Source organism: Drosophila sechellia, chromosome 2R, assembly GCF_004382195.2.
Source record: "Drosophila sechellia strain sech25 chromosome 2R, ASM438219v1, whole genome shotgun sequence".
NCBI lineage: Eukaryota > Metazoa > Arthropoda > Insecta > Diptera > Drosophilidae > Drosophila > Drosophila sechellia.
The window spans coordinates 17,210,385-17,235,253 of NC_045950.1; the positions used below are offsets into that span (position 1 = coordinate 17,210,385).

Consider the following 24,869-nt stretch of genomic DNA (forward strand, 5'->3'; position numbering starts at 1 on the left):
CAGGGGCTCGCAATCGGGCTCCAAATGAACCGCGATGACCGAACAAATTTCTGGCATGCACGATTTCGCCTGGAAATGGGCATTGTTGTTGCAAATCGAACGCTATCGCCTCATAATTGCCAACGACCCGTTTACGATGCCGTCCAGTCGCAGCGGGCTTATCAAATCGAAATTATTGCCAAGCCGGGGTCCCAAGCCAGGCGCCAACGTTTGCTTAATGGCCGTGTTTTCTTGTTATCACTTTGTTCCTCCTTAATTGTTATATTTTGGAAATATGTTTACTCTGCCAGATGTAATGCCAATAAAGTATCCAAAATGCTTGACCGCCAAACAAGTAACCAAATTCTGTTCCGATTTCCTGGAGTCCTCGGACCAATCAGCTGTCGAGCTTAAACCGGAGCCGAGAGCCAAAAGCTCCAAAGCCAAAAGTGAGAGCAATTACAGTTAACGCGAAATGATAAAACTGCCGAGCATTGCTCGCTCTCTCTCTCCGTCTCTCTCTCGCGGCAGAACTTTCGATTTTTCATAATAAAAAGGTTACAACTAAATCTCAGGCGGTTTAGTCGGCAGATAAATTCGGAGCGAGCGCGCCAAATACAAAAGTCCGCAACGCGTTCAGAGCCTCAATCTCAAGTCCCATCAATCAGTTCAATCAGTTCCGAGCCCGTGTCCTCGCAGAGTCCACCAATCCCAGCCAAACACCAACTACAATCAACCAAACATGAAGCCCCAGACCAGCGAGCAAAACGGCAGTGGCCAAAATGGCGAGGGTGCCGCGGATGCCGTGGCCGTTGCCACGATCCCCACGGGCGAAGCCTCCGCCGCCTCCGCCACGTCCGGCACCGATCTAACGGTCTCCAAAAGCAGCCAGCAGCTGAAACTGGACATGCTCAACTTGGAGCTGGCCAGCAATGGAAGCGGTGAGTTCTCCGGAAGAATGCCACAAACGGGAACTCTTCCTGGTGGAATATATTCATAGTGGAATTGTTTTGATAAAGTCAAAATGAATTAGTTGTTAATTTGTTGATGAAGATGAACAAATGAATCCCCACTTAAGGGACTTTTTGCTTTGTGATTTGAATTTCAAATATTATCTAAAGCTGTCTACGAGAAAGTCCCATTAGATGATTAATATTCCTCAAGTGCATTGGCTAGCATCTTTCCATTTTGAAGTTCTTGGAAAATAGTTAGTAACATTTAGGTGATCTTCGCTGAGAAGGGGTTTATCCAAAAGCCTACTAAAGTTGATTAATACTACGAACATGATTCATCCTTGTATTGCTGTTACCTTTTCATTTCTTCTGAATGCCCGCACAATTGGGTTGAAGAATTCAAAGCTAACCCTTGGTAGCCAGTAAACCCGATCTGGTTTCCGGGTAATACAACCCCTTGAACTGGCTAACACTGCCGCAATGCAATCTGGCTGCCATATTGCATCAGTCCATAGGTTAGTTGGGCCGCGATTGAAATTCAATCAGATGCGCATAATGCGAAGATTCCGATTTCCGGCGATGCTGGGCCGCATAAATCCGAGAACATAAGCCGCAGAGATCCGAGAGCCACGATTTCTGCCCCATATGCAAACCACACGCAGTGCCGGATATCGAGAGTAACTCTTGTTGTGTCCACACCAAACAAAAAAAAAAAAAAAAAAAAAAAAGAGAGCTACTAGCTCTGGCACTGAATGGGCATATTGACATTGACATTGAAAGATTTGCTTGGTACATGGCACTTGGCTGAACGGATCAGATCGGATCGGATTGGATTGGATCGGCAGATTCGACGAGAGCTGAGTGGAGCTTGGGAACAAAGACAAAGACATAAACTCCTTTGGCTTGTGATCCGGTATTTGATTTGGTTTGATTTGATTTGGCCAAAACGTAGGGTGGTTGGTTGGAATGGGGGGAGGGTACACAGACCTGAACTACTTTTGTGAAGGTTAAAAAAGTGTTTAATTGCGAGTACGGCGCTCCAAACGGTTTCGATTCGTGGGCCTTAGCCACTAGCCACCGTTTCAGTTCAGTTTGAGTTTCAGTTTCTTCGATTGCCCCTCAGTTTTGAGCTGGTGACTAATAGGCCTGGCCGCAGTACTTCACATTTGAGCGATTGCGGTCAATAAAAAAAAAAAAACAAAGACCGAACAAAGCTGGCTGGCTGAGAGCCGAGGCGATCCAAGCTAATTGAGGCACTTAAAAAATTCTCCGAGCGAATTCTCCGAGTCGTGGTGGCAACCCTGCCAGCACAGAATCCCCGATCCCGATCCACAGGCCAACGAATGGGGGGAATGCATTCCTGATTCAGATCACATGCCGTAATGGGTAATTGTGCGGCCCAGAGAGCCGGAGACAACACCTGCCCTATGGAAAATGTTAATGATGCTTTAATTGCACCGCATGAGCATACGGGTCGACCAATCCGGAAGAAACCCATTGGATCTCAACGATTTGCATTACATTTTCACAAGCGTTTTCCATTCAAGTCATCTTCTTTGAGAGTTGCAGGTACTTATGTAAGTACTAGCGAGGTATCACTGTAGCTACGTCACATGTAACGATCATCTGCAGCTGTCTTGTACTTATGTAAACTAAGCCAGCCTGTGCTATTCCCAACTGATTTATTCGACCCTAAACAGCGGTGGGAGGTTTTAATGTGCTTCCATCAGTAAGATAACTTAAGTTATTGCCTTGTGGTTTGTACTTTTCAAGAGCCTTCAATAACCTTCAACTCCATGCCATAAGCAATCTGCGATAAACCCCGAATAATTTGCATGCAAATGAGATTCCGAATATATGCAGAGAATAACCAAATTTGGCCAGCTGGAGCCCAGCTACTTCCAATGGAAGCCCCACAAGCTGGATGCAGGGTTTCCCGCACAAAATGAGGACACTTCTAAATGGGTTTAATGCTTTATTGATCGGCGGTATATGCCAAAAAGCTGCACACATCCAACCATTCCCTCACATGATGGTCTCCTCCTCCAGCATGTACTCCGTGAGATCGCCTTCACCCGACAGCATGGTCACCGGCACTCGGTTCATCTGGGCCACCCGCTGACTGGGCCAGACCATCAGGTCGCAGCAGTTGGTCAGCACGACCACATTGGTGCTCGGCGTGTTGGTGCACATCAGGTTGCCGGCCCTCTCCTGGCCGCACTTGTTGAACTTGCGCCGGAAACGGAACTTCACGGGCAACGAGTTGCCCATCACGCTCTCTTCATCGAAGTACGGCGGCAGGGATTTGTTGAAAGCCGGATTTGTGATGGCCGGCTTGGTTAGCTGATAGGTGGGTGGAGTAACACATAAATTATTGAAGTACATTGAAGGAAAAGATTACTAACCTCTTCGAGAACCACGGAGGTCTTGAGTCGGCGACACGGATCACAGTAGTCGGAGGCCAATGTGTTCTCCGGTGTCTTGCTAGCACAGGGATCCGGCTTGGGCTCGGGCACATTGGATCCTAAGCCACTACCATGTGGCCCAGTGTCGCTGTCACGTTTACCCTTCGGATTCATGGGATCCTGACCGCGCAATACGCACTCCTGCAGGAACTCCTCCTCGATGTCGATCAGTTTCTTGATGGCACAGTCCCGCTTCAGGAAGTTCTTGATCACGGAAAGATTGCGGGGAACGGCGCCGATAACGTCGAAGTCATCGCTACGGAGCTGGAGGCGGTGCGCCATGACTTTGGTTCTCCAAGATGGATGGAGGAGCGGATAGGTGGAAGGGGTTTCGAATTTGGGGGAGTAGCTCGTTTCGATTGGAATGTTTAAATGAACTACAAACTGACGTCTGGCCCCAAGTGGGGTTGAGTGGGGTTCAAGGATATGCAAACAATAGTTGTGATTAAGTTGGCGCCAAGGATAAAGTGCACGTTTGAGGGTAAAAGCTTGATACACTCTTTTTATTTGTGCTCTATATATATAGAGGGTAAACGCTACACTTATCCCAATAAGGTAGCTTAACTTTCTATAAACATTTTAAAAGTGAAATTAACCTACCAGCCAAAGTGGTTCTTTAACATTTGATGGCACTATTTTCGTGGCTAGTGCTGTAGTTTTAGCGCCTCCTGGCCGAGCAACAAGTTCGTGCGCAGTTTTAGAGCCACTGGATGCCAAACCGCGGGCCTGCGCTCAGCTCGGTTTAGTTCCGCTCACTTAATCTCCGGCAAGCGCCACTCGGAGCAGAGCTTGCTTGTCGGTGGGCGGTGGTTGTGTGGGCTGAGCTTTCCGTCGCTCAAAGCTCCGCTCGAGAGGTTCTTATTGCCACCACTGGCCACAGCAGCCACCAGAAGAGCAGAGCCACCCGAAGCGTCAACACGCGAAGACAAAGTCCGGCTGACAAAAGCGCAAAAGAGACAGACAGCAGTGAGAAAATCGTCGAGGAAAAAAGATTGTGTGCTAGCCGTCAATTTGAGTTCCGTTCGAGTGGCAAACAAACCTGAGTAGCCGCGCCGCCATGAGCTTCACCCGCCAACTGTCCGAGATGAGTGCCAGCGAACTGAACGATGCCATCGACGACACCAACTTCCCGCAGGCCCACATCCTCTCGCGCGGACGCAACAACAGCGTCTGCTCAACAAGTAGCATCTCGGGCACCTCCTCGCTGGCGGACAGGCAGCAGAACCAGACGGAGGAGGCCACTGCCATTGCGGGCACACCCGTCGAGGAGGTGGCGCCAGCTCCTGCTCTCGTCCCGGTGGCCGGCAACCAGAGACCCCGCCTCATCCTGAAGACCAACGGCAGCAGTCCGGATAGCGATGGTACACAACCGAAAACACCAATGACACCGCGTACATCGACAACGCCAGGTAGTGGTGGGTAGCGGTCCAGGACCAGGTCAGGGGCTCCAGAGCTATGTATGCTGCGACCGATTAAGTTAGTCAATGAACTAGGAGAAGGAGGAGCGCTTGACAAACTCTTTTTGATCATAAACCGTTCGCCTATCAGTGTTAGTTAGTGTTTCGGTTCAGAGGTCAGAGATGCGCCTCGGAATGGGGGATAGTACTTAGACAGCCACACACAGCCAACGAAGGGGGGCAATGCCTTCCTATCTCGCATGATAACGATTCTCATCATGTTTCAATCCGTATTTCCACTTACAGGCCACGAGAAGTGCACGTTCCATCATGACCTGGAGCTGGACCACAAGCCGCCGACGCGGGAGGCCCTTCTCCCGGACATGGCACGCTCGTATCGCCTACTCTTGGGCGGCCTGGGCGAGAATCCCGATCGCCAGGGACTGATCAAGACGCCGGAGCGGGCGGCCAAGGCCATGCTGTACTTCACCAAGGGCTACGACCAGAGTCTCGAGGGTAAGCACACCACACATTTCAAGCAATTAGCACCGGGTCAGTGATCGAAGTTGCTCATCCTGGTTTTCCCGGCGAGTGGGAACTAGTTTCTTGTCGGTGAATCACTCGAGTACTCCACCATTTACGGGGGTTCCTCGGTCCGCTATGGTGCATTAGTCTAATTACCTGACCACTCGAGAGATAAAGCACATGAGCATAGGAGCCATCCATTAGACAATTTGGGGCATGTACAATCAAGTGGACACGCATCCAAAATCCATTCAGTATCCTATGAAATATGAGATTTAACTAGTGAAGTTGTGGGTCTCATGTTTGGCGTGCATTTCCACCTGCAGTCGCTTTTGAACTTGTCATGTAATCAATGCGAGTCGTTTGAAAAACAAAACAGAATTGCGAATTATATGGCCGCTGCTACCAAGCAGCATACCTAACCGGTTGGTTGCCCGAGAAATCAGGTTCTACGGTTTGTCAAATAAAATCGCATGTAAATTTAAGATCAACAGCAACAGCAGCAGGCCATTTGAAAGCTAAATTCGTTGAACGAAAGTGAATAGCCTTCGGCATCGGCAATAGAATGGGTTGGATTGTGTTTAACCCGAATTCAAAGAACCCAAGAAGCACGAGTCAACGTGACTCGCCAATCTGGCATTGCGGGAGCTCCCCGCCCCCCTCACAAGATGCTTATTGGATTGTTTGTTGGATGGCTCGCTGGCTACTTGGCTTCTTGGCTGGGTTGGTCAGGAAACGCACTGAAGCTTTCCGGTCTGTATATTAAGAGCGGGAAAGTGGGTGGGTGTGCGGTGCGGCGGCGGCTTCTATTCAAGGAATGGGGGAATCTCAAGAGCACATCGCTTAAAACGAGTGTGGCGAAAGCTCACACTCCACAAGAACCATAAGCCATCCATCCAGTCAAGTCAAGTCAAGTCAACCTCCCCCCAAGACCCACAACCCCACACACACACACGCACACACACTCGCTAAGCAACCACTTTAGCACTCACAGTCGCTTGAACTTAACATTCAGTATATTCAGTTATGCAGCAAATAAATCTAACACGAATTACGCGCGCCATAAATCACGGATAGCAAAGGAACGGCATTTGAGTAGCTTCGTGGTTGTGGGACATTGAGCTGACTTTTCAATAACGACTCCGTGGCGCAACGGTAGCGCGTCCGACTCCAGATCGGAAGGTTGCGTGTTCAAATCACGTCGGGGTCAGGCGTAGATGACTTTCTTTTTTTTTACACCATTTTAATTTTATTTTTAAGATGTTCTCAATGGCGCCGTGTTCGACGAGGATCATGACGAAATGGTGGTGGTCAAGGATATTGAAATGTTCTCCATGTGCGAGCATCATCTGGTGCCCTTCTACGGCAAAGTTTCCATCGGTTACTTGCCGTGCAACAAGATTCTCGGACTCAGTAAATTGGCACGGTAAGATAAACCTAGTGATGCGCATATGAGATGATCACTCATATAATTTGCAATCCCATCCCATAGCATTGTCGAAATATTTTCGCGTCGCCTGCAAGTCCAGGAGCGCTTGACTAAGCAGATCGCTGTGGCCGTGACTCAGGCCGTGCAACCCGCTGGAGTGGCAGTGGTCGTAGAGGGAGTGTAAGTATTAAATATATAGATATTTTTTAAGAATATAGTTTAACGAATGTCTTTCCTCCTATACAGCCACATGTGCATGGTGATGCGTGGCGTGCAGAAGATCAACAGCAAAACTGTTACCTCAACTATGCTGGGCGTGTTCCGAGACGATCCCAAGACCCGTGAGGAATTCCTGAACTTAGTCAATAGCAAATAGAGTGGACACTAGAGGACGTTACTGAAATCCGAGACCAACTAAACCCCTACAATATTTTTGGAGGCGCTTATATACAAACAAACAAAAATGAAACGAAACACAGGGTCCATTAGTTTATGTTTTTAGGATTGATTTCATTTAGTTAGTGCAATGATTGCGCAGCCATTTTCCTTGTTGATTTGTGTAAAAATTGTTGAAAAATTTTGTTAGCAAAATACGTTTTTTAGATAGATGAATGTGATGAGAAGCGAGATTCGAAGAGGACGAGATTTGAATACCGGTGTTGGGTAGTTTTATGTTCAATTTTATATGCAGTTTTATGGCACTCGAACGATAATTTTTACAACGTATACATACGAGTAATGCATTGCGCAATAAGGGAACAACTGATAATAAATCATGGCAAATTGTTTAGGGAATTTACAATTTATAAACAATTCACATAAAATTAATCAGATCTATAGTTATGTATGTTAAACTATATAAAGAGTTCATGATGTTCCTCGACAGGGACCAAAGTATATTGGATGATTTTAAATGTTAAAATTATATGCTCATTATGTAAATGACGTTGCTTGTAGTGAGTCAAAGCTGCTTATTAATTATACAATAAATTATGTATTTAAATAACGTTAAAATATGGATTTTTTATAAAATTTATACATAAAAAAGAGCTAAATATTCCAACAACTTGGGTTTTCGCATATGACCCCGACGTGATTTGAACACGCAACCTTCCGATCTGGAGTCGGACGCGCTACCGTTGCGCCACGGAGTCTATTTAAGAGGAGGCTTCTAAGTGACAGGAATCCCCCAACGCCAACAGGTTGTTGGTTCCAGTCGTGGAGTATCAATGACAGTGCTTTGTTAGAAATCCAGCAAGAGCATCGGTGGTTCAGTGGTAGAATGCTCGCCTGCCACGCGGGCGGCCCGGGTTCGATTCCCGGCCGATGCATGCTTTTTTGTTCAAATTCGTAGTTTTAGAAATTTAACAAATCCAAAAATATTCACAGCGTAGACGAAAAATAAAATATCCCAGCGAGGTATCTTTAATGGTTCAAATAAATAAATATAAGTATTTGTTATTTAACTACTTAGTTTGATAAATACACGGTCTATTACTTGCAATCATACTGCGTTTGGACCCTAAATTATTGGATACAAATTTCATAATAATTTACAGCGTGAAGTCATGAGAAAATATTTCACGGCTCCGTACCTAAAATAATGGTTAAAATAGTAAATAAACATTCTAAAAGTTTCTCGACAATAACATACCCCTTACTAATACTAATTCATTTTTACCAAGAATCGATTCACCAAGATTGTTTGAACAGGCCGATGTTTTAATGCACCAATGAACATCGATAACAACAAAAATCGTCAATAAATATCCCCAAAACTCCCACCACTAGTCGTCGTTTCGTTGTCTTGTGGAAAAGTTGGGTTGGCAGTGATACTTTTTGATTCAATTCTTTTCGCGCTAATTAATTGCTTTTCTTGATCTAACACAACCTATACGAATCACCGTTAGCACGGGTGGCACTTGCTGAGCAGGTCCCCGAGAAATTTAAAAGACTGAAAGCCCCCAAACAGAAATAAAATCGCTGCACCTGCACAGACGTGTCTGTGTGCATCGCGATTTCTAATCACTCGCAAGACTTTCTTCCACAAAAAAGTGAGCAGAAAAGAGCCCACAAGAGCCCAGCCATTAAGAAGTGCGCCACTATTTCGCCCCAAAAACACGCCGTCCACTTAAATTCCGTAAGCCAGGCAGCAAAATAGAATTAAATAACAGGGGCAAGCGGGAAAGAGACAGAGCACCTGGCGAAGGGTAGGGCGTTTTTTCAGAGTTTCGCTTTTAATCTGGACAACGACGACGACAAGACGTAAGTGGCTTCCCATATTAATTACTTTACGTTTAATTTCTTTAGTTTTGCAATGCCACACACATACGCACAGTGCATTCCAAGCGAGTGTGTGGCTAGTTCAGTTAGTATTCTGGGCTGCCACCTTTTCGCCGGCCCAAACTAACGGGATCCCTACTGCTGCAACTGTGTGTGTGGGGTCGTGTGCCTGCGTTTTCAATAGGAATTGGACACAATATTAAGAGAATCTTCTGCATTGCTTCCAGCGAATAACAACACACAAATATGAATGGACAGCCGCGCAATGCTGTTCCCTTAAAAGTGGACCTGTACATCACTCATGTGGATCACGTGGGTCCGTATCTGAAGGTCTACGGCCAAATTAACCGAGATGCCGCCTCCCTGATCAGCACACGAATCAGGAATCTGTTGCCCACATGCTTTGCCATTGAGCCCAGTTGGTCAGTGGAGCGCCAGCAGGCTCTCCTCATGCCCGGCACGTTTTGCATATTCAAGAATATCAATGGCCCGGCTCCTGGAGATGTGGAGTACAGGCGAATACGTGTGGTCAGTGCGGACCTGGAGGGTCAATCGATGCGGGCGGAGATCGAGTTCGTGGACTTTGGCTATAAGCGTACTGTAGATATTCACGATGTGTGTGAATGAACCTCCTGTACATTTTAAACAATGCCTTTCTAAACAATATATCCCTTTTAGTTAATGTTCCCCAAGCAGCCCAAGCTGCTGCAGAGTATTCCCCTGCACTGCTTCCAGTACATTGTGCTGGGAATCTGCTCCGAGTGGGATCAGACCGATCTGGCTGTCGTTCAGCAGCTGGTTGTCAACCAGATCGTTCAAATCACTGTTGAACCTACACAAATCTGTGACCAAAAGTTCGCAAGTCTGCGCTGGAAGGATTTTGAGCTCAACGAGTTCTTAGTGCAACAAAGACAAATCGGAGTTTCGGTCGACAAGCAACTCATGATGGACCACTGCAAGAAGCTGTGGAAGGATACTCCGCAGTCGTTGGTCACCGAGTACAACAACAATAGTATACACAACTCAAAGACGCCCATGGAGATGGCCCGTGAGCAACTAGCGGTGCGACAATCCTTAGCTGCTCGCTTGGATGCACAGCGCTCGGTCCAAGTGACACCGTCAAGGCCGCTAAACGCCGATGCCCCTGAATATGCGCCTAAACATCTGCCGCTGGTCAATGTGGTATGAATGTTTAAAATTTCTATAAAAGTAATTTATTAATGTATTAATTTACAGACAAATGTACAGGTGCCAATGCAAGGTCCAAACAATACTCAGAAACCGGTATTTGTATCGACAAATCCTTATAATCGTGCCAACTATCAGCCCGCTGTGCCGGCTGCTCAACCATATGTGCCCAAGGCGAACCCCCGATCGCAATACACCTATTACAATGTTCGCATGAACAAACCGTTTAACGCCATGCCGCCGCCGGGCGGTCCACATGTGCCCATTCTGCACTATAATCAACAGCCTAGCTACGTGTCAGTGAATTATGTTCCTGCACGGTTCACTCCACCTCGAACGCCATCGATTGCGCAACATCAAATCCCCATTCCTGCCTTCAGAACCACCAGCTTAACGGTGGGCCTCACCTACGACGTGGACATAAGCTATGTGGAGAACGGTCCGTACCTATTTTGGGTGCACTTGAAAAGCAGCGATCATGATCTGAGCACCATGATGGGTCAAATTGAACGGACGAAGCTCAAGGCGCTCACTCAGGCTCCTGAGCTTGGAACTGCCTGCGTGGCCCGCTTCTCAGAAGATGGTCATCTGTATCGCGCTATGGTGTGCGCTGTTTACGCCCAACGTTACCGCGTTGTCTACGTGGACTACGGAAACTCTGAGTTGTTGTCCACAAGTGATCTGTTCCAAATACCCCCAGAACTGTTGGAAATCAAACCATTTGCTTTCCGCTTTGCTTTGGCCGGAACCAAGGAAATTGAGCCCATTGACGAAAGCATGAAGCGGATTTTCAAGAAATCGGCCATTTATCGTAACTTTGAACTGACTGTCCAGGCGCCGGAGAGTGTGGGCTCCATGCAAACCTGCCATCTTAACCAGAATGTAAGTGTAAATATAATTAAGACATCAGAATATAAGTAATTTGACATAAATTATTTGCAGGGCACCAATATGCTGGAGCTTCTTAGACAGTTAAAGAACTCGCGTCAGTCCTACAAAAAGGCGGAGCAACTTGAAAACGACGACGCCGTGGAGATCCGTTTTATTGATTCGCCCAGCAACTTCTATGTGCAGAAAGTGGCCAACATAGGAAAGTTCGAGCAGCTCATGGACGAGATGTTCTCCTACTACAATGCAAACCAGAGAGTTCCCGATCAGTTGATCCTTGGCGCACCCTGCATTGTTAAATGCGATCAGGAATGGTACCGTGCAGAGATTCTACGAGTTGATGACTCTGTGATTGTTCGGCACGTAGATTTTGGTTATGAACAGAATGTGAAGCGACACCTGATTGGTCATATTGCTGAGAAGCATCTGGAAATGCCTCGGCAGGCAATTAAGTGCTGCTTGAAAGGATTCGAGAACAGCGAACTCAGCGAGGACAAGGTTACCGATCAGTTTGAAATGTTGGCTGAGGAATCCAATATCCGAAGGCGAACATTTAGTGTGCGTATCTTTCGCATAGAACCCGATGGTCTGAACGTAGTAAACCTACTGGCCAAGAACCTGAATGTGATGAAGAAGCTCTACAAGCTTTCTATGCCTTTTGAACAGTATCTGTCCCTGGAAAAGGGTCAGTTTAATACAAACAACTCGCGTGGCGAGTCTGTGATCTCTTCTGAGTTGAATAAGAGCCATATTTTGAACTCTACAAGCATTGTCGAGACCGAAAATCGTTTGCAAGTACAGGAAAAACAGCAGCAACAGAAAAAGGACGATGTTAAGCAGCAGCAACTAGCGGTTGAAATTCCACAAGCAGCAAAGTCAGTTAGCGGAAACAAAAACTCGACTGACTGGGACAAACGTAGCTCCACCTCGGCAGGCTCAAAGGACGGTAAGCGTCAGCAGCAGGAACAAATTCAGCGAGTCGATCGCCATTTAGACTTCAGCTGTGAGACACAGAGCACCGGTAGTTACAACAGTGGCATGAGTTCGCCGCGCAAGGGTAACCGACAACAGAACGGTCGCACACCGATCCAATCACCACGCCATCATGAAAAGCAGGAAGCGAAAAAAAATGCGTAAGTAGCTATATTAAGCTATCCGAGCAGATGCATTTAAAATATGAATATTCTAAAACTTGTGATTACTATTTCATTTTCAGGCGCTTTAGCAACAGCGAGTCACCGCGCAGGAGTAAAGATGGCCAGCAGGGGAACCAACGCTCCCAAAATGCGCCACAGGGCTATGCTCAAAAACCGCAGCGTCAAAAATCCACGTTGGACGGAACTATCAACTCAAAGCGTTCCAGCGGAGTGGTGAGTGATATTACCTCATCCAGCACCGAATCGGTGGCTGCCCCCAAGCCGGAGAAATACGTTTCCTTGGATAAACCGTATGCGCTGCAGGAGATGAGAACACCTAGTAAGGAGGCAGTCAGTCTGTCTTGGTGGGTCTCGCCATTCCAGTTCTACATCGTGCCCAAGTCTGTCTCTGCTAAGTACGATAATGTCTTGCGTGATATGCAAGATTTCTACCGCCAGAAGCAACTCCAGCCACTTCAATTAAAGGTTGGATCCACCGTGGTTGTGCGCCAGCGAAAGAACAATGCCATTCTGCGTGCTACTGTGACCGCATGCAATCACATGATGCGCAAGTATCGCGTTTTTTGCGTGGATACAGGCAGCTTGATAACAGTGACCTCTGAGGATATTTGGCAGTTGGAGCAGCGCTTTGCAGATCTGCCCTGCATGGCACATCGCTGCAGCTTTCACAGCGTCGTTACCAACTATGATCCATTGTACATTGTGGATCGCATGGAAAAGTTCGTGCCAGTTAATGCCAAAGTCGATTGCGAGTTCGTGTCCAAAGAGAAGAGCAACCAAGGCCCGAATACCAGCAGCACTTGCTCCTACACAGTTAATATGTTTGTAAACGGAGCATCACTACGAGATATGCTCGTCAAAGCGGAATTCCTTACCGAAGTGGCACCTGGTAAGAGAAGCAACTTCTTCCTTGAAAATTGAAGAATTATACTGTTTTGTACCCAATCAAGTGTTTTTGTCGATAGTAATGTAATTTATTCTTATTTTTCACCAGAGATTCGCGTTAACCTTTTAGCTGGTCAGCAGATTAGAGGAAAATTCACTTCTATTCGTGACATGACAAGCTTTAAGGTTCAGTTTGATTACGGTAACAATGTGAACTTCCTTTGCACCTATGACGATGCTAAATTTGTAAAGTCTAATCCGAATTTGGCCAGGCGATTCAAGGAATTTTACGAGGGTAAATCGTTTGCCTTGAATGTCAAGAATGTCTGCGAAAACAATATGTAAGTTAATATGCACATTACTGTGGGTTACATGATTCATTCGGTACTTTTATTAACAAAATCTGATAAAATGTATGATTTATTTTCAAGCGTTCATCTGAGACCTGTAATGCCGTTGTTCTTAGAGGATCGCAGGGCATTCATCTGCCCCTATCCCGTGGTGTTGAGCTCATTCCAAGCTCTCGTTGTGTACACCGCTAAACCTTACCGCGTGTATGTCCAACCGCAGACCATAGTACCAATTATGCAGACCCTATTGGATAATATGTATGAACACTACAAGGCCAAGGGTAAATACTTTAGTTGATATTTAGACCGTCAAATTAACCTCCTTTTTTATTTTAGGCGACTCTTTGAAAAAATTTGATGTGGGACAGATCTGTGCTGTACGAAGATCCGATGGCAATTGGTACCGAGCCAGAATCTCAGGAAAGGATTCGAATGAAGCGTGTTTAGAGGTATTTTACATCGATTACGGCTACACAGAGGAAATAAAGCGTGACGATATCAAGGCATTGGATGCAAAGTTTTATGAGCACGCAAGCGGCTTTGCAGTGGAGATTAATTTGCCGATTGGCCGCCCCAGCAACGATACAAAGCTAAAGGCGCGTATAGCCGAGATTCTTGAGAAGAAGGTTGTCACTATCAAATCGATTGAGGTGCGGCGCAGTCATCTAATTGCTGATGTCATTTTGGAAAACAATCAGAGTGTGATAGACCTGCTAAAATCTGAGAAGCTAGTACCCGGCAAAGATTTGGATTACATGCGCAAGCAAATGGAGAAAGGAAAGTCTCGCACTTACGAGTACATTGAAACAGTAGACCTTACCTTGGACGAAGAGGAGGATAAGGGTCGCAAGGAAACTGCCAGCAAGTCGGGTTCGGCAAATGCCTCCCCAAAGAAGAAACAAAATAATGACAAGGATCGCGAGCCCAAAAAGAGTAAACCAGCAGAGCCTGCTCGTACTATTGCTCCACAACCTATTGCATTAAAAACTCCTTCACCAGTTCCGGCGGAGCCAGCACCAGTGCCAAAGCCAGCCACTCCAGTTCCAGAGGTAGTTGAAGTACCAGAAATTAATCCAACTGTGGAAGAAGCTGCTGCCGAGTCAAAGCAAGCTCCTCCACAAGAGGATCCTTACAAAGACTTGGACTGCGTTGTCCTGAGCCATTGCGACAACCCTGCACAGTTCTATGTCCACCCGATCGATCAGCTATCGAAACTAAATCAGCTGCATGAGAACCTTCAGATTGTGTCTCCCTCTTTGCCCCAGTTGATGAACGTGGTAAACGGTGCGGACTGTGTGTCGATGTATTCGGTGGACAAGTGCTGGTATCGCGCTAAAATCATTGATGCCGAGCTAATGGTACTACTTTTCATAGACTATGGCAACACAGATTGCGTATCGGATGCCACTGAGATCAAAGAAAGCATGTGGTCGCACATCGAACCGTTCTGCTTGCCATGCGCACTCCCGATTCGCCCCAAGTGTACTTCGGATTGGGTGGATGCAGCGAATGGCATCTTTAACGAATCGTACTCGAAGATCCCGCGTCTGGAGTATCTTACCCAAGGAGATCACTACACGACCAGCTATGTTAACATGTATATTGATGGCGAGGATGTGGCTAAGAAATTAATTGCCGATGGGTTTGCTAGGCCGTTAGAGTATTTGGCCAGCGGATGCAGCTGCTACATTTCGCACGTGAATGGAATTTGTGATTTCTTTATTCAACTTGAACGTGATTCAAAGGCGCTAGAACTAATTGAATTGTATTTGCGCAAGAAGGACACATTAAAGCCCCTCGAAGGATTTGAAAAGGGTTTGATTGTGGCCGCTCTATTTGAGGACGATGAGCTGTGGTACCGAGCCCAGTTGCAAAAGGAGTTGCCAGATTCGCGATACGAAGTACTCTTTATCGACTACGGTAACACCTCCACCACATCGAAGTGTCTAATGCTGTCCGAGGAGATCGCTAGCCTGCCCAGCTTATCCAAGAAATGTTCGCTGCAGTTGCCTGATGCCTACATCTCATGGACACCAGAAGCGGAGGCCAAATTCGTCGAACTGACAGGCGAGGGTGAACTGGTGTTTACCACACAGCTTCTGAAGCCAGGCCAGGATCATGTCACCATTGATCTCCTCCTGGATGGAGAGAACATCGTCGAGCGCCTTTTGCCGTTGTGCCAGCGAAAGGAATCCAAGGAAGCCAGTAAGGAGTGCCTAGCTGTTACCACTAAAGCTATCATTACACACGTGGAGAATACATCCCGTATATATCTACAATTTAGCGAGAAGGATTCATTAATGGACATTATATGCGAGAAGCTAAATGGAAGCCAGCTGCAGCCTATGACGGAAAAGGCTTCAGTGGATGATATGTGCGTAGTTCAATTCGCCGACGACTTGGAGTTCTATCGCTCACGCATTCTGGAAGTGCTCGAAGATGACCAATACAAAGTCATTATGATTGATTACGGCAATACGACTGTGGTGGATAAGCTTTACGAGTTACCTCAAGACTTCACGCTCATTAAACCTGTGGCCGAAGTATGCAGCATGGAACCCAGCGCCATATTTGAGAAAAATAAGGCTCTAACCCTGACAACACTTGACGCACTGCTGGACAGCTGCAAATGTGTTGTGGCGGTGGAATTTGTAAACAAGTCTGCCAATCCTCCTGTGGTCAGATTGACTACTAAAGATAAGAGGAGCCTGAATATCTATGAACACCTTCAGAAGCTGGTTCAAGCCGAGCTAAAACTAATCCAAAAGCGAAACGAGAACTCTGAATGCGTTATCTCATATGGCAGCTCCCCCAAGAGTTTTTATGTGCAAATGAAGCACAATTCAGCGGATTTGGACTTGATTGTAAAGACACTGCAGTCCTTAAAGAAGGAGAAACTGAAAAAATTAATCGATCCTACAACAAATTCAAACGGTGTTTGCTACTCTCAAGAGGATGCCTGTTACTATCGCTGTAGTATCAAGTCGGTATTGGAACCTAACCAGGGTTTTGAAGTCTTTTGGCTAGATTATGGAAACACCCTGGTCGTTCCTGAGGTCTGGCAGCTACCCGAAGAGATAGAGCCGATTCCATCGTTGGCTCTACACTGCCAGCTGAGTAATATTCCGATGGATGTGTCTGACGAAAAGCTAGAAGAAGCCTTTGCTGCTTTGCTAGAGCAGCACTTCGGAGAACTATACGAAATAACCACTCAGCCGAACGAGGATGAGACGAAACCCCTGATTGCTCAACTCCGTATAAACTACAAGGATTTCGTCCAGGAGCTGGTCAGTACGGTGACCGGCGTACAGAAACCGCTCGAAGCGGAGCTGCACAACTGTGTTGTGGTGCAGTTCGATGGCCCCATGTCCTTCTACGTCCAGATGGAGAGCGATGTGCCAGCACTAGAGCAAATGACTGATAAACTGCTCGATGCAGAACAGGACCTACCCGCCTTTAGCGACCTCAAAGAAGGAGCTTTGTGTGTGGCTCAGTTCCCGGAGGACGAGGTCTTCTATCGCGCCCAGATTCTCAAGGTTTTGGACGACGGAAAGTGCGAGGTGCATTTTATTGACTTTGGCAACAATGCCGTGACCCAGCAGTTCCGCCAGCTGCCTGAGGAGTTGGCCAAGCCGGCGCGATACAGCAGGCATTGCGAGCTGGATGCGTCTACCATATCCAAGTGCGACGCAGCCCTGCTCCAGTCGTTCATCGACACTCGCTTCTCTGAAACATTCCAGGTAGAGATTCTGGCCACCAAGGAAGCTGGCACCCATGTCGTGCGACTCTTCTACCAGAGCAAGAACATCAGCGAGAAGCTTCAGGAAAGTCAGTGATCACCCCGTTGTATTGTCGGATCGGATTCATATGTGCTCCATGCAGGAGATTGTGATTGGGTTGGCTAAAACATGCGTTGTATTATCCATTTAGTTGAACGAGTTAAACTTATTCAAAGGGAAGAAGAGGACACCTCACGATTAGCCAAGATGCTTCATTGATTTTTCATGGAAAACCAAAATGAAAGCAGGTTTTAATATTAATTAAAGAATCAATACGGAATGCAAAACATTATCACCAAAAACACAACAAAACGAAAAAAAATCGAACAAAAAAAAAAAACGAAAAATCACTGAAAAAATGTATAAAAACAAACGAAAAATATTGAAAAAAACTTAAAAAAATGTAATCTAGATAAAATTGGCACTAACCTATATATGTTAGTAGCTATTAAGGCGGATGACGATTTATTTAATTGCTCAACCTTGTTTAAAACAATTTTACATCATCAACGAACGTTGGCGAATTGAAGAGAAGTGGAGTGAAGCTCCAGAAGAATTATTTATTTTCCCCTTTATAACTGTATTTGTACTTTCTTTTCTCGATTAACCAAATGAAGAATCACATATGTTTTTCGTACTTTTTTTACTTTTCATTACCTAAACAAACAAGAAACATTGCAAATCGAAGACTAAAGGAAACGTAAGGAAACTAATGGAATATGGGTTTATGTATTAAAACCTTTAATCACAATGTCATATTTTTCTACTATTTCTTTTTCATGTTGTGAACAAAATATTAAAAGAAAACAATAAATACGATGAAAAGTAATGCCATATAGAGCGTATATTATTACCTGGTCGTTGTACCTGGAGTTCCAGACCTGGTGCCAGGTAGCAATTAGCGGTCGTCACTCGGGGATTTATTGGATTACGGTTGCTTTAAGACTTCAACTCGATGTGGAAAGGTGCCGAACGGACGGACAGGGCTCATGTCCGTGCATGAGGAGATCTCTGGGTGCCTGGGAATCGGACCTGCTGATAAGAAGGGTATTAAGTCGTCTGCCCACATTTATGATGCGGATCAAGCTCTCATTGCTGCGTATCGCCGTATCATTCAACGCTTAGTTGGTCGCGATATCATTCATACGCGTTTACAACTGTATTGTCAGCTGGCGTGGATGCTTCATTAGATTCCTCTGTATCAATTTCGATTATCAATCGCTTGCTAATTGAATGAGTAGCCGGCCAAATCAGAAATATCCACATTTGAGCTGTCAAAGTCCCGAAAACAATTCAATTTCCAGTCGCAGAGTGTATCAGTTTCCATTGCTGTTATCAACGAGAGCGCTCTCTCTCCACTCCGAATTTTCCATCCGAATTTTCCCAGTGCATTGTCATCTGTGAGAGTGCTTCCGCTTTATCAGCATTTTTCGGTGTGAGTGCTCGGGCGATCGGATCGTCGGAGTCCGAAAGGCCAAAAACTGAACCGATCGTTTCAATTCTGTGTCTGCGGTTGAATTGAACGGTTCCGGCCAACGTGCGCGCTCCGTAACGTTCGCTATAACATTCTACGGCGTAATCATAACTCTTTTAGTTACAATAATTCAAAAATATTAGGAAAAAATATATAAAAGGTGTTTAAAAATATATCGAATATATCGAAGAATCATAGAAGAGCATAGAGTGATGTGTGTGTAGTGAACTAACAAGAATCCTGCCAACTTACAAGGATTATCTTCGCCGACTTTAAATGGGATTATACCTGAACACTTGAATTTCCACAGCGGTAAGCGGGCAGAAAAATCTGTTTGGGTTGGGTTTGGGTTTTTTTTTTTTGCTTTCTTGATGGTAGTATTATATAGTTTGGGGTCTGGTGGGTTATCGTGAATGGTGCAAGCACATAGTACTACGACTAGATTGCACAACAGCTGTGTGTAGGCTATATTGAATTTTCTAATCAGGAAAGTTAGCATTGAAATGTGCGCCAGTCTCTGGATTTCGTCGAGTTCCATATGCATTCAAAAGAGTCTCCACGACAGCATAATGCGATAGAATCCAAGTTAAATTGATTTCAATTAGGGGAGGCAGCACAACGGCAATTGGAGGCCTTTCTGTGTGCACCATACGTATCTTGCAGATAAAATAAAAGTTTCACTATATACAACTTGCTTTGTGTATCTACTAAAACTAACGCTTCAGCAGGGCTGTTTATTTAGTAATTAACTTTCGTAAAAACACGTAGGGAACACCTGCTTATCAAGACGGAGACTAATCTTTACAGCCAGTGTTCTGGAAAAAGTAACCAAAGCCTCGAGAAGGAAACGTTCTCAACAAAGAAAACCTATACAAAATGTTGTATTCTTAAATAATAAACATTTCAGCATGACCGAAATATGATCTTTTCGACTGGCATTCCGATAAAGTAGAGTAGTCACTGTATTGGATTCTTTTGTTTCTCGCTCTTTTCAGTCCCTGGGCAAATGTTTTCTTGATTGTGTTTAATTGAAATAAATGAACAACGCTTTTTTATGCTACACCAATCTTTACGGGTCCGTTTCAATTAATTTTTTTGTTGTTCTTGGCATCGCCGTTATAATTTTGAAAGAAGCTATCAGCAGAATGGGAACTCAGGCGATAAGAGCACTTGACGTACTCTGATAAGCTTCGGTTTTCAGGAAAATATGATTGTTACCCAATGGCATTTGTGGGAGGAGGGAGGTAGCCCAGATCGGAAGGTGGTTGGTTGTCTCAAAGCGATGTTTCATCAGTGCATCAGAGAGATGAGTCCAAACAAATAAATCTTTATCGTAGCAACGAGAAATGTGAATAAATCTCGGGGCCCTCCAGTGCACACACACACCTGTTGGGGGTCGGGAGCAGCAGGGAGGGGGTGGAGCTGAAAGATATATGTATATGCCGATCGGACGGGGTATAGCCGATAATATATGCCCACTTCTGCGACGCCCACAATGTGTGACAGGAACTATCACAAGAGCACATAAATCCATTCACAAATGTTTAGAATGTTATTAAAATATTTGATACTAATTTCGTGTTTTTTCTTTTCTAATTTTTTTTTTTTGGTGGATTTTCGATTTCATGTTGCGTTTTGTTAGCCCAATAATCGCTTGGCCCGGCGAACAGATAAATAATCCCTCCTCATCATATTTATCATATCGGGCAGGCTGCAATCCGTTGGTCGACAGTCGGATACGGGGAGCTGGGTGAATCGCTAGCGCCTTGGACCATTCCGATCCGTAACCCATTTCTGCCACCCCATTCGCATTTCCATGGCATTGTTTGTCTGGTCTGCCGCCTGATTGGGCCTAATATATAAATAAATATTGAAGCTGAACAAATGCGGCGAAAGTGGAAAACATAAATTGTGACCCCAACCAATCCACCTCGCAAAGAACAATGTCTAAGGCTAATTCGGATTCTCCATATGATTTGCGGTACGGGATCGGAGTGGATATACCATTTGGTGCCTGGCATTAGCCCTTTTTATGGCCAATTTCCTTGAATTCCCAGCCGAAAGTCAGTCTGGGATGGGATGCAATCCCCTCAAATCCAAAAGTTTGCATTTGGTCGCCACTGTTTATGCTGCCATCTCACTATGGCCGCTGGTTTTGGGCTTTTCTGGTTAATTTTAATTTAAATATATGCAATATATTTATAGCCATTGTTGCGGTTGCTGTCAGTCCAAAAAAAATGTGTGTGGAAATAGCTTCAATATTTCTTTTGATATTTTCTGCTTCGTTTTTTCGCTGATTCGACAGGCGGCTCTAATGACAGAGGTAGGCGCGCCACACTGGGTGGCAAAAGTGTGCACCAGGTTTGCGCTAATGGAGCAAACATATTGCCAGAACTGTTTTCTTTCAATTTCTATGTTTTCTTTTCGAAAGCACATGCCTCTCAAGTGGAGCGCAACATATTTTGGTCAAAGGCCAAGACACTTCAGCTAGCTGGAAAATAACAAAAATTATTAAATGGGCGAATCATGATGGTTAAATGGGGACCATGAATCACTTTAATTTTTTTTCAGGCCAACGCAGCCTAGTATGACCAACGAATGGTTACTAACTTTATAATTGATTAGCACTCTTTTGTTGCTTTTGTCAGAGGCCAAGATCTTATCGGCCAACTGGGCGCTCCATACGTCTTAATTCCGCCACTTGGACGGGCTCAAAGTGATTTGCCAATATGGATGGATAGCGACACCGTCGTTCATCATTCATTGGCATTGGCGTTTGAGCTTCGTGTAAATAGAACTATCCGTTTTTGCTGACCCACAATTGATTTCACGAGAATTTCAGCTTCGTTGGGCGAAATGATGAAAACTTCAGCTGCGACAGCAATTAGCCCGAATGTCACAAAATGGAAAATTACAATACTCAAGACATTACTCATGAGGTTCGGTTTACATTTTCACATTTTTCACAATGCAAAATCACGCAAAGCCAGCTGATACAAAGTTGGGAAACGTGCAATTTTCTAATTGCCCTTCAATGGGGCGTAACAGAGAGATTAACAAAGGATTCTGGCCATTTCCAATTCCCAAATGTGCATTCCGAGTGGGCTTACATGACCAGATCATGTCTAGATATATGTACTTATCCTGAGGTATAAATCACGTTGAAGCATTCCTATTTCTGGCCCATAATCGATTATTGGCTTTCATTTTCCACAAAAACACTTTGTTTTGTTTTTGGCAAATTTCGGGAAATGCTTTTGTGAAACTGACATATTGAAAAGAGCCATAAAAGCATTTTAATGGAATATTTGTTTGATTTATGGCTACCCCTTTTGCTGTTTGATGTAGAATCAAAAGATACACCCGCCGAACGATAAGATATTGTATTTGGCAAGTGATTCCCAAAATGGATCCATATCTAGACGGCAGTGAGTCAGTTATTTTCGGGCTAGTTGCTTTTATTACTAGTATAGGGCCGCAACTGTTTCCGCCGCCGCAATGCGGAATCATCTTTTGTTGATGTGCATGAATGCAGCGGGAATGACACTGATTGTGTGTTACGTATACGTAATATGAACATCGCGCATACGCAGGCCAACAGCTGACCTAGGCTACGAGTTTGAGCTTTGTTTGTATCTGTATCTATATCTGTATCTGTATCTGTATCTGTATCTGTATCTGAGCTGCCATGGCTTAATTCCATCTGCCAGGTGCGGTAGATCCGCTTGATTGCATGCATTCAGCTTCGGATGCGGATTCGCATTCACCCCCAAAAAGCAAACCAAACCCAGACCCAGACCCCCAGCGATCGGCAATGATCTTGTAAATTGTTAATTCGAAAATAAACGCTTTGACGCGCCCATGGGCGATTGTTTGCTTAAATTTATTGTTTTAGTATTAATCAAGAATATAAACAAGTTAGCGCCGAAATGAAGTCCCATCGTTTGGCTTTACATTTTCATCTATTTACGTATATATGTGCATTTATTTTGGCAGAGCATGGAACTGCATTGGCAGCTGCTGACGTTCATCGTGGGCCTCCAGTTGTTGCATTCCGCCGGATTCATCATTCAGTCGGAAGTGCGCAAGTGCACGTACGGCCACATCGATAAGCTGCTGCGGATTCGTTGCTACGACTTGGACCTCAAGGAGGTGCCCCAGAACCTCAAGAGCTCGGTGGAGGTGAGTAACGATCGAGGGGTCAGGCGATCAGACTGGGCCCCTCGTCACAGTTAGCCTCAATTGAGCTTAATTAAAGAATAAAGAAGTTGCCCACAAACATCAATTTATCCATTACACCGACATGGTCGATGTGTATGGGAACCCTACCCATGCCATTCACAACTCTCTACTGAAATTAAATGGATCTGACAATTCGCTGACTGTTTTTGCAGGTTCTGGATCTATCGCACAATCGCATCAGGAAGCTGAAAACTAGCTCGTTTCAGCGATACACGGACATTAAGTTTCTGATGCTCTATGATAACATGATCCTATCGGTGGAGGTGGGAACCTTCGAGCCACTTACCTCGCTCCAGGTAACAACGACATCCAATTAATCAGCGAGTGTGTCATTATCAATTTCTTAATCGAAATTCCCAGGAAATTGATCTTTCGAATAATGGACTGACAACGATACCGCTGGAGTTGTTCCAGCTGCCGCGACTGAGAAACCTCTATATCGACAGCAACGAGCTGACATCGCTCAATCTCCAGGCACTGGAGAAGCCCATCCGTGCTCCACTGGAGTACCTGAATGTGGCAGGTTGCGAGCTGCAGGAGTTACCCGATCTGGGAATACTACCAAGTAAGCAGAGTTATGTTGAGATATGAATCTATCTAATACTCAACAATCCTCTTTAGAACTCTGGCAACTGAATGCCTCGATGAATCCGCTGCAGGATTTCAGGATCGACAGCCTGGCGAATATGTGCCACCTGCAGGTCATCGATCTGACCAAGTCGCAGTTGAGCCAGTGCGGCTGCCAGCAGGTCACCAACCATCTCATGATGCTCGGCGCCAGTCCGAAGTTCGTGCCAGTTTGCTTGGGTAAGTAGTGATGGCGATGGAGGCGATGCCGTCGGAGCAGCTGCTTATTTTTGGCACACGACCAATTTGCAATTCCATTTTCAGAGGCGCTCGACATCCGCGAGTGTCCACTGCCCTACAATCGAACGATTCATTCGCCAACATTCGCTAGTTGCCAGACGACACTGCAGTTTGCCGAAACGCGCAGCTTCTGGCTCTTTGGAGCTGGCTGCTTTGGCGGAGTTTGTTTTGTGCTTTTAAGTGAGTTACTGATTAGTTATATTCGACATAAGTAAATACATTTCCCACCTCCCACAGTTGTCATCTTCTGCGTGATACACTGTAGGAGAAAACGAGCCCAGCGACGAAAGAAGAATGCCCAGAAGCGAAAGCCGTTTGTGATCTCGCCCAGAAACGCCATCAACAACCGTCAGCCGGAGGACGAGCCTCTGCACTGTGATACTGCCCGAAAATAGCACATTAGTTAGTTAATTAGTTGCTTAGTTAGCTTAGTTAGTCTTAGGGGCCAGTTATTTATTACCTACCATTTATGCCTTAGTTTAGCCTTAGGACAACCGTCTACCTAGCAAACTGCCTTGAATCCTTTACCAAAAATCACACAAAATCACCAAAAACTAAAAACTAAAAACAGCGCCATCAAAGAATATTGCCTTGCTCAACAGCCATCGCTTATTTATTTGGTTTTATACGTGACAAAGATTTAATTTTGCAATGGAGTGGATTTTTTATAACGAATGACAATAAAACATTGATTTGAAGAAGAAATCTGTATTGAGCTTGTATCTAGACTTGGATTATTTAGTTTCTTAACAACACTACAATATCTATCAAATAGGAAAACAATTTAAAGAGATACATTATTTAAATAAATTTAAAATTTTTTATTTCACTTAAGTTCAAAATAGACCTAACTCAATTTAAAGTGCATCAGCCTGAAAGTAGGCAAGCTATTTTGCAACCTATTTTGATGGGAAGGTTTTTCATCACGGACTACAAGTATGCAATGGTTATACCGGCTAAGAGCATTCAGTTCCATGTTCAATCCACAATTTGTTTTAATTGAATTAC

General features: G+C 45.1%; 4 protein-coding genes and 3 non-coding genes across 11 annotated transcripts; 5 read left to right on the top strand and 2 right to left on the bottom strand.

The window, feature by feature from the left end:
* The first annotated feature begins 555 nt into the window (after window positions 1-555).
* On the top strand, window positions 556-7,754 carry LOC6615323 (GTP cyclohydrolase 1). Of its 4 annotated transcripts, none has more exons than XM_002039688.2 (5): window positions 556-920; window positions 5,101-5,310; window positions 6,580-6,745; window positions 6,812-6,928; window positions 6,995-7,754. In XM_002039688.2, the coding sequence occupies exons 1-5, from the start codon at window positions 722-724 to the stop codon at window positions 7,122-7,124; spliced, it is 822 nt and encodes a 273-aa protein (XP_002039724.1). In that variant the 5' UTR covers window positions 556-721; the 3' UTR covers window positions 7,125-7,754. The 4 variants fall into 4 exon arrangements, with proteins under 4 accessions (XP_002039724.1, XP_032570670.1, XP_032570671.1 ...); XM_032714779.1 differs by lacking the exon at window positions 556-920 and adding an exon at window positions 4,292-4,812; XM_032714780.1 differs by lacking the exon at window positions 556-920 and adding an exon at window positions 4,293-4,806.
* LOC6615324 lies at window positions 2,895-3,831 on the bottom strand. The gene is made up of 2 exons (XM_002039689.2): window positions 3,338-3,831; window positions 2,895-3,275 (listed from the first exon to the last, which is right to left on the bottom strand). The coding sequence occupies exons 1-2, from the start codon at window positions 3,677-3,679 to the stop codon at window positions 2,958-2,960; spliced, it is 660 nt and encodes a 219-aa protein (XP_002039725.1). The 5' UTR covers window positions 3,680-3,831; the 3' UTR covers window positions 2,895-2,957.
* On the top strand, window positions 6,458-6,529 carry Trnaw-cca. The gene has a single exon. It is a non-coding gene; the product is annotated as a tRNA-Trp (tRNA).
* A 76-nt stretch (window positions 7,755-7,830) lies between the features above and the next one.
* On the bottom strand, window positions 7,831-7,902 carry Trnaw-cca. The gene has a single exon. It is a non-coding gene; the product is annotated as a tRNA-Trp (tRNA).
* A 106-nt stretch (window positions 7,903-8,008) lies between these two features.
* On the top strand, window positions 8,009-8,079 carry Trnag-gcc. The gene has a single exon. It is a non-coding gene; the product is annotated as a tRNA-Gly (tRNA).
* Window positions 8,080-8,541: 462 nt separating this feature from the next.
* On the top strand, window positions 8,542-18,112 carry LOC6615328 (maternal protein tudor). Its single transcript, XM_032714774.1, has 9 exons — window positions 8,542-9,013; window positions 9,259-9,646; window positions 9,710-10,213; window positions 10,268-11,101; window positions 11,162-12,240; window positions 12,324-13,153; window positions 13,259-13,490; window positions 13,581-13,780; window positions 13,836-18,112. Exons 2-9 carry the CDS (start codon window positions 9,278-9,280, stop codon window positions 17,333-17,335), a joined length of 7,548 nt encoding a protein of 2,515 aa, XP_032570665.1. The 5' UTR covers window positions 8,542-9,013; window positions 9,259-9,277; the 3' UTR covers window positions 17,336-18,112.
* Window positions 18,113-18,773: 661 nt separating this feature from the next.
* Window positions 18,774-24,566, top strand: LOC6615329 (leucine-rich repeat-containing protein 4B). 2 transcript variants are annotated; one of them, XM_032714778.1, is made up of 7 exons: window positions 18,774-19,064; window positions 22,749-22,934; window positions 23,147-23,290; window positions 23,355-23,559; window positions 23,616-23,801; window positions 23,886-24,041; window positions 24,099-24,256. In XM_032714778.1, exons 2-7 carry the CDS (start codon window positions 22,752-22,754, stop codon window positions 24,254-24,256), a joined length of 1,032 nt encoding a protein of 343 aa, XP_032570669.1. In that variant the 5' UTR covers window positions 18,774-19,064; window positions 22,749-22,751. The 2 variants fall into 2 exon arrangements, with proteins under 2 accessions (XP_032570669.1, XP_002039727.1); XM_002039691.2 differs by lacking the exon at window positions 18,774-19,064 and having other exon boundaries at window positions 22,752-22,934; window positions 24,099-24,566.
* Window positions 24,567-24,869: the final 303 nt, after the last annotated feature.